Genomic DNA, 15,758 nt, shown 5'->3' on the forward strand with positions numbered 1-15,758 from the left:
TTAAATGGATCCTCACAACTTTTTTTCCCCCTTCATGCACTGTCTATTCTGACCAGGTGCAGAATCAGCAAAATGAATTCATAGTGTCACCAACCTTTGTTGTCTGCAGCTATAAATCCAAGAATGTTTTCATGGCGTAGCATAACTGTCTGATAAATTTCTGCTTCTCGAAACCATGAGCGTTCCTCTCTTGAAGAGAAGATCTTCACCGCAACTTCTTCTCCTCTCCATTTCCCTCGCCAGACTTCTCCAAAGCGACCCTTCCCAATGCTTTCTTGAAGTACTATAGTTCTTGCAATTGTTCTTTGCACAAGTAAGGGTAAACCTAGAAAGAAGATTTTACATTAATCTTAAATATCACTCTAAAAATTAGTACTTATCCCAAATATCAAATATAAGATCCTAATCTATTAGGGTATTTCTCTTAGAATGCACATACTCTGTAAGACTTTAACTGCTTGTTGAGAACTGCTAGCAAGCACATAGGTAAGGTCCTGCCTTCACACTTAAAAGGCCAGCGTAACAAGTACTCAAGGACATTATGCTACAAAATACTATTGCTAAAAGCACAGCACACATTTCCTTTCAGTTAAGAATGTTATCACTTGCTGATCCATAAAGTTTTACTTAAATGAAAAAAATGAACAACAAAGAGGCAGTCAGAACCAGAATTATGGGTTTTTTTGGTTGCTTGTTTGGGGTTTGGCTGTTTTTTTTCTTTATTTTTGGAAAAAGGATCTTCTCACAATTCTCCTGACAAAGCACTTTGAGAGCACTTTTGCTACTGATTAGTTTACTTGGCTTATCACTAAATAGTCAATTTCTAACACACTTAGAAACTTAGAAACCACACTTAACAGCAACACCAACTGCTGAAAACCCACACTCATGCCCAAGTATGCCAGTAGCCTCTGAGTAATCCCAAGTGTAAAACAGGAAAACATCCTCACAATGCAAGCTTTCCACTTTAGAGGCCATTCTTGTGCACCTCACTGTAATTATCATTGAGAAAAGTGTTTACATTCATGAAGGTTTTATAGCTGTGGAACATCTACATGCTTTCAACACAGAGAACCTCTTAACATGCTTCAGTAATTTTATACAACAAGCAGCACTGGCATCCCTCAACCAGGCTGGGCTTTTGTTTATTTTAAATCTTTCCTGTTATAACTGCAGAGCTTGTCACTGGATTCCACACTGATACTACACTGCTGGATGAAAGCATTAGCCAGGTTATCTGCTTACAATAAGCTCTTTTGGTATAGGATTATTTCACTTAAACCAAACACTTTACGAAGTAATCTATTACTCCATAATCACTGTTCCAATAGCTGATAGAACACCTGCATTTCCTTATGGTATAGAAAATAAATCCCAACCAATAGCTCAAATAACTAATTCTTGTCCACCTCTGGACATTCTTTGCTAACGACACCACTAGAAGGACATCCGATCTGGTTGACAGTATTGCCACACTTGTGTCTCAGTCTTCAAAGAGCAAATTATAACACTGCAGTGTTCAGAAGAGCCCCTCAAAATGTCTATACCTACAGGAATTTTCTGCATGGTCTGTGCTGACAACATACTTACATGAAGAAAAGAAGAAAAAAAAAATGTGCACCATTCCAGCAACTTAATAATTGTCAGGTGCTGCAATAATTTCTACCGAGAAAGTTAAAACTTTTCCTGCAATAGATGTGCTCAGGTGAACTGTGCTGCGTGCCCAAACTATAGAGGCTCTTCTGTGAAGCCTAACCTGCATTCTTTACACCAGATTTCTGAAATGCAGAAGAGGCCAGATTAGAACAACCACAGGACCAAACTCAACCCTGAAAATGTAAGACTTGACATCATTGGTCAGAGAAAGCTTCTTCCTTAGAATTTCTGTACTACTGCAAAAACTACAGGCAAACATCAAATACAAGCTAATTTTGTGTACCTGACATGGGTGATAGGCCTACCATGTTTTTCCTACAGTTGCATCAGAAAACTGTTTGTACATTTTTACTTTCAGATCTGAACTTTTAAGTTCAGATGCACTCCTCTCAACTTGCTGCACCATTTATAGACATCTCTCCTTGTTTAAAATGTATGTCCAAGGATATCAGGAACTGCTCTAAACCTTCTAGACAGAAAGCATTTCAATTTTATATTACAATCCCCTATTCATCATGTTAACATAGGGTTAAAATGTTTCAAAAATCGAGGTAGTTAAGAAAAGGCTTTGGGGAACGGGAGTAGGTAAGAACTGCTTGCACAGGGTCAGGCTGACATGAATATGAAGATTGCTTAGAAAATATCGGGATTGTTTTAGTTAACTGATGCGGATTCACACCTGCGAAATAAATCAGAAATACTGTGGGAGAAGGGGGGCTTAAAGTCATGCTTGGGGGGAAACAATGGAACAATGATAAGTTGATAATAAACATATGATTACATCACTGTTCTGTAAGGGAAGGTATAAAACCGTATTTGCTTCAAATCCATGTGGAAGTCAGATTTGGGTAGATGGTCACCCTGGCTTACCGAGCTCGAGAATAAAGGCACCTGCATATAATCATTCAGTGATTATCTGTTTTCCATACTAACAATCACAGTAACATGTCACTGTATGACAAAAACCCAACTGTGATCTATCCCACTTACACTTACATCTATTTTTACAGTATTTACAGGATTCAACTTGCTTCTGTTTGTCTGAAACTGGCCTTTCTATTACTATTGTTGCTTCCAGAAGATTGGAATCCATATTTATTTTGCACTCATAGCAATTCATTACAAACTTTCTGCTGCAACTGAGCAATGTTCTCCTTTTGCTAGAGAATAAACACAGCCCTGTATCACCAGGAACTTGAGCAACTGCTGTACTGTAAACCACACTGCCTGAAAAGCAGCTCACAGGAGACAGCTACAGCCTCAGCCTTTCACATACACATTGGGCACAACTGTACTCTAAGCTCTTGGCTACACCTTCTTTTGACTGTGCATGAAGATCATAGCCAGTTTGCCAATCAGGAGAATGACAAAATTCAAGCCCATACTAAATTCAACAGCAGCTTAATGTCTGACACTTTGTATTCAGCCATTTAATTTATTCCTGAAACCTTCATCATCATTTTCATATATCATAAAGTATATTCAAGCCTTCAGAAAGTCTAACAAAAAAAGAATCCATTTTCTTTTCCATATCATAAGTGTACTCTGATTAGTTTAGTGACTTTCCAATGCATAAGAAGTTTGTAACTCAATTGGCTAATTCAGGAATTAAGTTCTAGACCACGACAGGTAGCTAACAAAAGCAGCTGCTAGAATTTTGTTCTTGTTCGTAAGTCTCTGCCCAGAAGACTTCCTCTGATGAGTAATAAAAAAGCCCATTCCATGAACTGTGAAAAACCTCTTTTCCTTCAAGCTTGTATGAATTGCAAAATAGCTTTTACGGAGCTTTACACTCACTTCAATTGACTCAATTTGCATTGATTTCTGTGATCCTTTGGATTTCTAAAGTGCTTAAGTTCCTGCTGGAAGTCGCCTACCATTACCATCCAAAGCTTCTCCTCTGTTGGAGGCAATTCTTCCTACTCCCTTGCAACTAAGTTACTTCGTCATTTGTGAGTTAAGACAGTAACAGATGGGCGTCCCCATCTGTCTATACAATATGTAGTTCATATTTAGAGATTTGCATCATGATCTGAAAATCATTCTCAGCTCCACAGGACTGTAAAATCCTTCTCTTAGAAGCTGTAGCTTCCCTAGAAGGATCTATTTTAGATGTTCCATTAATTCCTTTCATGGAGTATCTCCTTGTATCATGTCTTGTTCGTAATGGAACAACATGGCATCACTAACGTAAGTCAAGACCGAATAATTAGTAGCAGCTTACTATTCGTCATTGCAGCAAATGAATCCTACTTCCTTTTGATCAGAATAGGAAGCTCATATTTAGAGCTTTGATTATTTCTCTGTTTTATACATTTCTCATCAGAGAATACCAAATTAACAAAATTCATAGAATCCTTTTTATTTTGCTATGAGCTCTTCTGCTCCCTCTGCATGAATTTAAAAGCAAACATGGCCTTTGGGTCACCAAACTAAACACTTCCTTAACTGTGCCTCTTGTGTCTGGATTATTTTGCCTGTTCTGTACATTTCCATTGTGTTCTTGCAACCTCTTGTCCCAACACCATCCCTTTCACACAGTTCACTTTCTGACAGGGTTAAGCACTGTTTTAACTAGGAGCTCTGACTTTTCTCCCTTTGGAGACCCTTTTCTTTAACCCTAACCCCAGTTTCTTACATAAAGGTACAGTATTCCCAACTTTAAATGTGCTGTACACAAAGTCTGGATTAAAATATACATTTCAATGAGATTCAGATGCTGTAGGCATACTTCAGGAGATACAAAAATCAATTCAGGTGCTAGGGCACAGTGGATTTGTATAGTCATTGATTGACTAATTTTGAGACAAAGTGACAAGTCAATGCAAGTACACACACTGCCAACAGTACAGAAAGCAAGTACCTGAAGCATCTCCAGTTTGAAACAGAGAACACTAAATAAGGCTCATACTTGTCTTACAAACAGCTCAACAACACGGACCTCACAGCAGCTGAAGTTAAAAGATCCCTTTTAAGGAAACATTCAGCCTTATTCTACAGCCTTTCAAGCATAAAAGCAAATTAGTGAAGAGGCTTCCTTAGGGATAAGACAAACTCAACCACACTTGGTGGTTTTGTTCCTCTAAGCATTCACCAGCAGGCAATGCTCAAATACCATAGTAGGTCAGGTGCTCTGGGAGTCTACACCACCATGAGTGCCCTGAATTCAGCTATGAAAGCTTAGCAATTCCCTAGCATGCTCCTTTTACTTAAAGGGTAATTTGCAAATAGGCAGGGGAAGAGTCAGTAGTTTCCAGCCATTTGCTAGAGAAGAAGACTATAAAGTTTCTTCTAACTTGGATTCTCTACTTTTCAAAAGCTTATTTTGAAGGAGTACTTTCAGAGTTTTTAAACAAATAGAGAGGTTCAGAAGCACCACAGGTAAGAAGGCTAGAAGAAAAAAGGAGGAATATTCGTGATAATGAATGAAAAAGACAATTGACAACCAAGTTTGAATTTTAATTTTTTTTTAGTCTTCCTTAGGAAAAGTCAGTATCTGCAGACATTAAGTAGACAATGTAACAATTATATATACAACATATATGTAACAACTATATACATCAAATCTTTCCACATTCCAAGGTATGTAGATCTCTGACGCCATATTATCTATGTCTATGACTTCTGCATACCCCTCCTAGAACAAACGTAACTGGAGGCCTAAGCCCAGCATTTGCATTTATCAAGCTCTAGCCATATATTGGAAGTTCTATTAATCACTTGCATTATTTGACTTAGTTAATCCTGTTAGTAAATGAGAAAATTGTGAAAAACATAAATTACTAAAACTCCTGTTCTAACCAGAGAACAGCTTACCCTTAACATGATCAAATCTTATTTGGACACACAAAAGCTTTCTCAGCTGAAACGTAACTGCCTATACACCTAGTGCAACCTCATCTTCTTTAGTGAGGATATGATCTAGATTTTAAACATGTTCAGCAAGTTACATTAATTTTATTTGACGAAGCAATGGACTCTTAAAAGTTTTACCAATTACTGCCCTTAGGAAAGAAACACAACCTAGATGCTTGGGTTTTGTTGTTTTAATTTTTTTGGGAAAGTAAAGGATTCAGCAGCTGACAATCAAACACCAGTATTTCTTTACAGAAAGTGTTCTGAAAGGGCATGGATGTTTCAACACATATGTTTGGAAGTAGTAGGAATAATTTTCAGTATTAAGTTATTTAAACTTCTTACATAGTAGAAGGCTGGTAAAAGGTTGCAGTACACAATTTGATGTCTCTCACCTTAACACAGACCAGAGATCAATTAATTTATGCAATGATTTACCTTGCACATCATTCCCTACCAACACCTATTAAACCACATTTCCATGACACAGACCATCATAATCCTGTAAACAACTATGGTCAGGGCTACAATAGCAGAGACTATATACAGTGAACAGGCTAATGCCTCATCGTCCCAGAGCAACATCTCTTCAAGTCAGAATTAAAACAAAAGAAAAATGAAATCCAGGGATAGACATTCATCAAACATGGTCTGCAGGCTGCATCCATTCTATACACAGAAATGCCTATTTGCAAGTGAAAAATATCTTCTGTAAGAAAATGCCTGGCTAAAATACTAGCTCAGAATTTGTTATATTCTTCACACACCAATAGCTACATCTATAAATTAAGTTTCAATTTAAAGCTAAAAAAACCCTCACAAAATTATCAAAAAAACCCACAGAAGATGGTAGTTTAGATAGGCTGTACAGAACAAAAAGCCTTACAGGACACAAAACATCTACAATAGATGACTGTGATATTCCCTGCATTATATAATTTATATATATCAGGCTACTCTGAGAATGATAAGGAACAGCAGCAACAATTCAGTGTTTCTTCTATTTCACTTATTTCCATACATTGAATCTTCACTAACATTGAATGAATGTACACGGAAGTTGCTTTTCTAGTATTTTCTCCAGTTAATTGTAAGTTTCAGTAGATTTGACAGTATTAAAAAAATAGATGTCTTACAAGGCTCTTAAGTGCAGAATAATTACCACTAGAAGCATGACATTACCTGATCCAGAGCCTGAAGTTGTCATGTCATAAATTAAATCCTTTAAGGTAGTTCCTTCTGATATAAAAGGACGATCCAATGAAGGGTCTTCTTCACTTGGCACACGATGATGAATTACAGTACGATTATGACAAAGATATAGAATCAACATCAGTGAAATGCAGACAAAGCAGACAGGTCCAGCAATGACAGCAGCCAATTCCACAGGTCCTAAGTTAGAAGCTGGTTTTCCTGGAGTAGGGCCTAAGAGTTAAAATAAAATGGTAAAACTAATAATTTCCTTTTATGCTACTAAATTTATAGTATCCCACAGCAACATTCAAATTATTTCAATGTATTTGTTAAAACTTTTGCACAGTAACTTTTTCAAGAGTCAAAATAAGTACTACAAAAGACAAAAGCACTTTTCATTTAAGTCTTCAAAACGGTCCCTAACATCCCTATTCAGAAAACTACAATTCTTGTTCAAATATAATGAAATTGTCTTTGCAGAATCTAAGGTGTACTTTAGGCCTTCAAATTTACCTACAGAATTTTGTTTGAAAAAATGAAAAATAAAATCAAACAAACAAAAAAAGCAGAAACCCCAACCCGCTTACCTGGTGTTGGAACTGGAAGCTCTACTTTATTGCAGAGAGGTGTGTTACAGCAATGAGACACAGTATGGACTCCTTCTCTGTTGGAGGGGGAACAAACAAACGGCCTGTCGCGGGGAATCAGATCGATTTCTGCTATACACATACTATTGCGCATTATTTTGTCTGCAGTTCGTGTTACTGAGGCAAAACATACTCCATCTGTCACACAAGTAAAGTTGTCTTTTGTACATAGCTGGCAGTAACACTCTAATTCTGTATTGAGAAAAAAAACATTAATTGCTATTGGTACATGTTCTGAGTTGAGAGACAATTTGAATGACTAAAGAAATACAAATTCAAAATGCTAGAAGGCCATTTTGGTTACGTAAACACAGAACTGTTAACACTAAAAAAACAACACTACAGGGCTTTTTAGCGGGACAAAAAATTTTAGAAGATGAGCAGAAGAAAATAAAATTTAACTCTGAAGTCATCTCTCCTTGCACAATAACGTATTAAAAGACAAAGACTAAAATCCTAGCTGCTCCTCCAGATAAAGAAGCACCCCTACAGTTCCTCCTACAAAATATCTAGTTTTTTTAAAACAGCATTGTATCCTCCACAGCACACAGTTCTATTTTCAAACTAAATACAAATAATGCCCCCTTTTTTTTTAAAAAAACAATAACCACAGATACAGCTTTAGAAAGTGACAAACATGATGTTGCTGGTTACCCAAGACTAATATGTGATGCATTACTTGATGATTTCCATTTTGCAACAAAAGGGCACATAGCAGCTTAATCGCCATTAAAAACCAAACCCTGCATGAACCTTTCACAGAAGCAGAATGCGGTTTAGACTTGTGATTTATGAAGACACAGGAAAACACTGTCTCACATTAGGGTGTTGATTTACTAAAGCTATCAATCGCAGTAGTAAAGGAGAGGGCATGGGGAAGGAAGCAGGAATTACAGGCTAATCATCTCTAAGATGATCAGGTTTCGTTCTTTACATTGTAGAAGTCCTTGAAGAAAGAAGACTACTACTTCTAATTACTTTCTTTGGTGCATTTGGAGCACCAAAGCCATGCAGAAAACAGTACAGTGGCAACAATAAACGTATTGATACATTCTGACTCCACTTATTCAACTGTGAAGAGCAAAAGTTGGCCTAGAACTTGTGTATGTGCACACAGAAACATTAAAATACAGAAATTTATACAAATTTAAAATCTTAAACACTTATGATCAAACCACAAAAAAAAGCCCTGTGCTATAAAAAGTCTCGCTCAAGGGTACATAAAAAACTCACGCCAGAAGGATGAGGACTAACAGGTGGCAAATAAAAGGTCCCTGAAATGTGAAATCTGGTGTTTCACTTAAATTTAAGAGTTTCATATAAGCACATGGATTGCCTTGGATTTTACATCCCTCTCTGCCACTGGATATCATGGATTTAAACAAATGGTGATCTGATCACAAATATACATGTACATCATCTCAAAGTTTGAATTCTGAGAGACACTCTCTTAATACACCTCCTTCTCCTAAGATTTTGAATCAAACCAAATCATTCCTGATCATCCTCTACTGTTACTGAAAAGTTTTGATCAAGATCTTAGAACCCACTATAGAAAGATACTCCTGTTTCAGAGAGACTCACCAGCACATAGACCAATCAGAAAAGGGAAGAAAAACCCCCACAAATGGGAATACAAAATTGTTTACTGTGAAGATTCTTGAAAAAATAATTAGAAGGTAGATGAAATGAGAACTGGCACACAGGAAGGAAAACCTTAACAGCATCACATTTTGAAGATGCAATTTCCAACCCACATCTCACCCTGCCTCATCAGGGAAGTAAAGAAAGTCTTAATATTCAGAGTTTAACTACAAGAATACTTAACATTTATTTTCCTGTTGCTGTGCCTTTGGTAATTTACACCTGAACAAATTTTTTTAACTTATTAAAACCATTAAAAATTTCCTAAAATATGTACACACACTATTTCCTTTTTTAATGAGCACATCTTTATTTCACTTGCTTCACCCATGACTTTTTTTACTATTTAAATGGTAATTGTGGCTCACTGCAACTGCACATTCATCTGAATGCCTACAGCAAGAGATATATTCAGTCAGATATACTTACATTGAGCCACTCCGCAGAGGCCAAGTTACTTGAAGTGAAAAATGATGTTTGGGTTGATCTTGTTACACTTATTCATCTTCCTGGTCTTAAGCTGTAGAAAGTTGTTCCAACCACAACTAAACAAAGCATTTTGGTTTTTATAGTCCTCATTTACTCTCTTTTGCTAAAGAACTCCCACTTAGTGAAATTTGATACAATGGACACTTTTGTTGTGGTTTGATGCCACTACCTTCTACTCTTCTATCGAGACTGCGTTCACCGTCACACACAATGGAATGATTTCCTCCGCACAAACAAATGACTATCTCCTCCTGAAGCTAACACTACCCCTCCTATAAAAGGGGAAAACAAAGCCTAATCAGCTGAATAGCAAAGCTTCCAGGAATACAGGTTTTTGCTGCTCTCTAGTGGACACACTCTTAAAAAAACCACTCGTTAAAAATGCTTCATCCCCTTTCCTGCTCTGGCCATTTAACAGTTCTTCATGCCTTCCCACTCAAGCAGGTAACAGCAGAATTTCCATGTCTTACTAACAGGTAAACTAATTCAGCATCTTCAACAACAATACTAGGAGGTGAGAACATGAAATCGAAATATCCTTGCTCATGTCTCATTCTCCAGTTATTTGTGCAATAAAGAACATAAACTATGGCTACATGAATGCATCATAGATGAGATTTAACATCAGTGTGATGAGATGTCAGTGACCAACTATAGTTACATCACTTCATTTCTATAAGGAAGTGTTTTCACTTATAACTGATAGAAAAGAAAAAAACCAAACCCATTTCTATCCTCTTGGAGATAGAAATTTTTGCTTTGTTTCCAAGTAGTCTCTGTTCTTCTCAAAGAAGTGTTACAGTGATTTTAAAAACCTCAAACAGAAACCAGTCAGATCTCCAAGTTCACTTTAATGAATACATACATTTCTAGAATGGGTTGATAACAGAAAGGGATGAGACATTAACAACTCTGAAATAAGCTGATCTTCCAGAGCCAGTAATCTTTTGGGTAAAATGTATTTCAGTGCATCAGGTAAGCACCCTTTAAATCTACTACCATGAAAAACACTTTCAAAACTACTGAAGAAGAGAAATTTTCACTTCAGTCTGTCCATGGCAGAGAACCGTTTTTTAAAAAAAAAAAAATTACTACAACAGTTTTTGGATGGAACCACTAGCATGAAGCTCCACTACCAACTAATGAAAGGTCATGCTTAAATCATACAAGGCTAGGGGAAATGACAGTAGCAACAGCTAAACAAATGAACTGAAAGTCATAGAGACAACTAGGGACATAGACAAGAGCAGAACTTGGATCAATATAGCAATCTAGTTCCTTGTGTATTGCATTTTGTCACGGCACCATCGCCATTCTACATAGTCATTCCTGCTTTTTGAGACTGACTACCCTAACAGAAACAGTGAGACAACGCAGTTGTGAAAGTGGGGGTGTGTGCATTACGACATTATCATGTCATACAAGTTATGAACAGCGTATTTCCCATATCTCATATCACAAGATTAACCTCTTCTGTTGAATACCATTACTTGCGTAATTGCTTCTGAAAATCACATCCTGGAAAGCCCCCAGTGAAGGTAAAGCAAGTTGGCAGTATAAACGAAACCCTGAAACTACACAACTTGACAAGACTGAAAATTAGCTGGTTCCCAAGAGCTCAGATACTAATACTACACACAGAATATGAACAGAGAATTAAGTACACTTTAGCCACTTAACTTTTACAAGTCTGTATCAAAACCAGACTGTTACTACCAAAACAGTCTTTTTTGTACCTGCTGTCTTTCTGAAGAGAGAAAATTGCAGAAAGACTATTTTTTTAGTTGCATAAGACCCTATGAATCACTATGCAATATCTGTTAACATCCTGCATCACTACTTCAACCTGACAGTTTAGCACAGAACACCACCTTCTGACATCGCGGCGAGAGGGAAACTCACAGCACTCTCAATATGAGATATAAAGTAAGCTCCATTTTATTTCACCAAACGAGAGACTTATATACTGTTACAGAAGTTACTATTCATAGATACACACACACCTGCAGTCTGTTCTCACACATTCAGGGATCCTCCTGTTAACTCCCTTATTCTTTTCTCATAACACTTCTGACTCCCTAATCTTTCTCATGACATTCTTCCCACAGAACATTCTCAGGTAAACAAACCACTGTAGCTTGTTGGAATTTTACTGAGGCCTGAGAATGCTGAAGCCTTGCTCAGGCCTGCTCAGTTAGCATGAGTTTTGCTGGAAAACTGCGTTTTCCAACAACCTTCAGCCAAAGAATTTTTAGTTGCAAATTGTATGTTGAGACATTGTCTTCCAAAGGTTGCTAACAAGGGACACTAAAGAACTGAGAAGTTATGAGATGCTCTAAAAGACTTTTAACTCACATCTTATTACAAACAATTAACAATTTTGTATTATTAATACCTTATATATCATTGCTTTACAAATGTAAAAAAGACAAGTAGTCTCAGCCTCCCAACAGCAATATTTTGCTGAAAAAGATACTTCCTGTGATATTGTAACTCTTTCTCCATGGAAAGTACAATTTTTGAAACAAAAATTTCCCCGTAAAACTTCACCAGAAGAACAATCAGTACTCTTGGTTCCACAAAATGCAGTTTCAAGGGATAAAGGAGCAAGACTGTGATGTGCAAGAGACAGTAACAGATTTTTGGGAAGATGAGCAAGAGGGCTGTAATACTCACTTGGTAGCTTTTTCCCTGTGCAATAAAATTAGCCACAGGAAAAAAAGTGTAATACACAACAGTGTAAATGTCAGCTTCTGAGTGTGTAATTCAGACAGTCCCCTCAAACAATACACCTCACTCATCTCTGAACTCTTTTAGCTCAAGATACAAAAAGGTTTATGTTTTAAAATAGCTGGGACATAGGTACAGTTTTTAAAACCACAATAGTTCACGACCTTCACTGACACATTCTCCTCACAAAGGCACTAAGTTTCACTGTTGTAAAAGTAACAGCACTGGGTATCAAGTTTTCAGGAAAACTGTCACATACATTTCAGCCATCTCTGTTAAGCAAACTTCCAGCGCAAACAGCAGGTCTTGTCAACCAAAGCGATGCACTCAATAAAACACACAAACTACTTCATTAAAGCCCTGTCCTCAACTTGCAAGTAATGATAAAACCTTGTGTAAAATCCCAGCTTCGACAAGTGATATTCTCTGCAGTGTAGGTGCCAAAGAGCACTTTCAGTTATCTTGCTCTCCATCCATAACACTATTCAAAGATATGTTCAAGCCTCTTACAGCATGATACACTAACAATTTGTTTCTACTCTCTTTCGTAGAAGAGCATGCTTTAAAAAGAAACAGAAGAAAGCTAAAATTAAAAGCCCAGGTAATAATTTCACCAGCATTATGAAAAGAGAAAGATCTTTACTTGTACTTTTAAATTCATTCCACCATATCAATCAGATTGCTGTCTTTATTTGCAGTTAGAAGCAATTGTCTGAATACAAGAGTTTCCAAGCGGTGACTCCCCAGAACTTTGGGGAGACTAAAGACTACGGCCTACACAGTGAAAAACAGAAAGCTTATTTTCAGACTGTATCTTACAAATCAGGGCTGTTCTACTGTTCAGGGAGCTGCTGGGATTCATTACATGCCTCACCTCCATATAAACCATCTCACAAGACGACTCATCCACACAATAACATCAGCACATAGCAGAACAGCCCCAGCAGAAGCAAACAGAAAACGCCCAACTTCTGTCAACCCACGATAAGAATACTGAGTAACACTAGCCAAATCATACCTCAAACTACTTTGTCAGCTTAGACCACAACCTTCAGGCAAATTAACTGCCTTAGCTGTACCAGGGCCTCTGGATGAGCTGTGGATCAGGAAGCCTGGATCCCTCCCGATTCCATTGGACAGAGAAGATTTCTCTATTTTTAAACTAAAGGTAACACACCACCACTTCCACCTCTCAGCTTTTGTATGGAAGTCTACTGCCTTGTTTTCACACAAAGCTTTTAGACCTTAATTTCATGCCCAAGATTAAGGGAAAACTGTTGATTGATGAGAGGCATTAAAAGGGAAAAAGTTCAAAGCTCAAATCGAGCTAAAATTTCCTTTGACATCTAAATTGAATGCATTACGTAAGAAAGCTTTAAATTATTAAAGCCTGCCGCATCTTTTCCAGAACAACCCATGGGCAACTTAAGCTTATTTTACTGTTTCCACATCAGAGATCTTCCATTGCTTTCAATAAGAATATGGGTGATTAACACACCATTTCAGTATAGCAAGTTATGCTTTATTTAAGGAACTTTTTTTTTTTCAGCATGAGTACCATTTTAGATTGAATTACATGGTAAAGATCCAGACTGAGGGATGTCTCAAAGCTGTAACTGAAGAAGTTGTGGTGCTTCTCCACTTCCTCTTTAAAACCCGAAGTAATATACAATCCAGCTACAGAAGAATTTAAGAAGTGGACTGATTGCAAAATGCAGATTTCATATCTAACCTGCTACATATGAAACTGAAGCCTCCAACAAGTCATGTAGGGTGTCTACAACACCTGTATACCCTGTATAACCCATTAAGCCATCCATCCCAAACAGCTAACCGCAGAACAACATGGACATTAAAAAAAACAACCAAACAAAAAAACCCAACAAAAAAACCCATCCAAAAACCAAAAAGGAAAAAAGAAAACTACCCAAATCTTGCATTTATGAATGGTATTAAGCATTCCTGTTTCATGCATTAGCTCTGCAACAGCACTGCTCTGAGATCAGATCTCTCGCGCAAAAGAGCACAGGTAGGACGGCTAGAGGAACAAAACCATTTCACTGCACAATATTCGCCCAAAGATTTTATTTCCACACGGCTCCCTCCTCACGGAGCACACAGGTGAGGAGGTGTTGGACCGAATGTTCACCTGTCCCCTCACCACGACGACAGCAGCACAGGGTGCTCTGGCGTGCAGCGAAACGGGGGCAGCCCCTTGTCACCTCCGCGACGTGGGACATTCAACACGTCCCTGCACCGGCCGCTCCTCCCGGCGGCACTGCTGCGAGCGCCCTGCGGCGGCCCGGGGGCTGCCGCTCCTCCCGCTGCCGGCGCACCCCGCCCAGGAGCCTGGGGGCTCTTAGGGGCTCCGCAGGGAGGGACGGACGGAGGGACGGGGGTGCTCCGCCAGCGGTAACTAAGCTGCCTCCGCGGGCCAAAGCCAGACGCACCCGACCGGGCAGGGGTCGGGGCTGGACTCAAAGTTATCCCGGGCAGACACCGCCCGAAGAGCTGCTCGGCAGGGGAGAGGAAGCAGCGGCGGAGGCCGAGAGGAGCCCTCTCCGCCGCTCCTCCCGCGGAGCCGCCGCCGCGCTCGGCCAACAAAGGGCCGAGCGGTCCCCGCCGGGCTCGGACACCGGGGTTGGGGGGGCGGGGGGAGGTGACTCCGCCCCAGCCGGCCCCTCCGCCATGTTGTTGAAAGGAACCGGCGGGGATCCGCCGCCCTCCTCACCCACCCTCACACCCCTACCCTGGGCACTACCGCCGCACCCGCTGCCTCCCTCCGCTCCCGCCTCCCCCCGGACCCGCGCGCACTCACCGCCCGCTGCGGGGTAGAGCAGCGCGGCCGCAGCCAGGCACAGCAGGGCCCAGGGACGCCGCCACGGCCACCGAGCGGCCACCGCCATGTCCCGGCCGCGACTCCCCGGAGCCGGGATCCGCCTCGCGACGCGCGCCCGCTGCGCCCGCTCCGCCCGCCCGGGCACCGGCGCGGCACTCGCTGCGTGCGCCCTCCCGGCCCGCTCCGGCCGCGAATGCCAGCGACGCGGCGGCTGCGGCGCCGCCTGATTGGTCGCTGCGCCCCGGCTCCGCCCCCCGGCGGCCGCGGGCAGCCCCGACAACAACAGGCGGCGGGAGCGGGCCGCGACCCGCGCGGCCACGGGACGGGGCGGCGGCGCCCCCTCCCGGCGGGGGCGGGCTGGGGGCGGCCTGGAGGGGCAGCGGCGGCCGCAGGGAGTGGGGTGGCGGCCGCAGGGAGTGGGGCGGCGGGCATGGAGCTTTCCTGCGCGTCCGGGCGCTGCGAGAGCGCTCGGAAGGGTGCTCAGGCGCTGCCAGCGGCGGGGAGGGAGCCTCGGAGACACCGGCGCCGCTGGAGGGGAGGTGCGGGAGCATGTGGGCATCCCTCGGGTTGTCTCGGGAGCGGAGGCAAAGTGCGGTAGCAGTGGAATTGCGCCTCTCGGGAGGCGCTGCGGGTCGGCAGCGGGAGCGTGCGGAGCCCCGGGCCGGTCCTTGCGGGGGCCGCCGGCCGGGCGGGGGCTGCAATAC

The 15,758-nt window shown here is 40.9% G+C and overlaps 1 protein-coding gene across 3 annotated transcripts in view; it reads right to left on the reverse strand.

Annotated features, from left to right (window-relative positions):
* TGFBR1 (transforming growth factor beta receptor 1) overlaps positions 1-15,246 on the reverse strand; it is a 36,020-nt gene extending 20,774 nt beyond the window's left edge. For all 3 annotated transcript variants that reach the window (XR_014849923.1, XM_085051755.1, XM_085051757.1), the window contains exons 1-4: positions 15,034-15,246; positions 7,293-7,544; positions 6,694-6,936; positions 95-325 (exon numbers count right to left, since the gene is read on the reverse strand). Coding sequence is in view for 2 of the 3 variants with exons in the window: in XM_085051755.1 (XP_084907881.1) it covers positions 95-325; positions 6,694-6,936; positions 7,293-7,544; positions 15,034-15,121 (814 nt within the window). In the remaining variant the exon portion in view is untranslated. The remainder of the gene's footprint in view (positions 1-94; positions 326-6,693; positions 6,937-7,292; positions 7,545-15,033) is intronic.
* Positions 15,247-15,758: the final 512 nt, after the last annotated feature.

Source organism: Lichenostomus cassidix, chromosome 2 (genome assembly GCF_008360975.1).
Source record: "Lichenostomus cassidix isolate B80296 chromosome 2, HeHo_3.0, whole genome shotgun sequence".
Classification (NCBI taxonomy): domain Eukaryota; kingdom Metazoa; phylum Chordata; class Aves; order Passeriformes; family Meliphagidae; genus Lichenostomus; species Lichenostomus cassidix.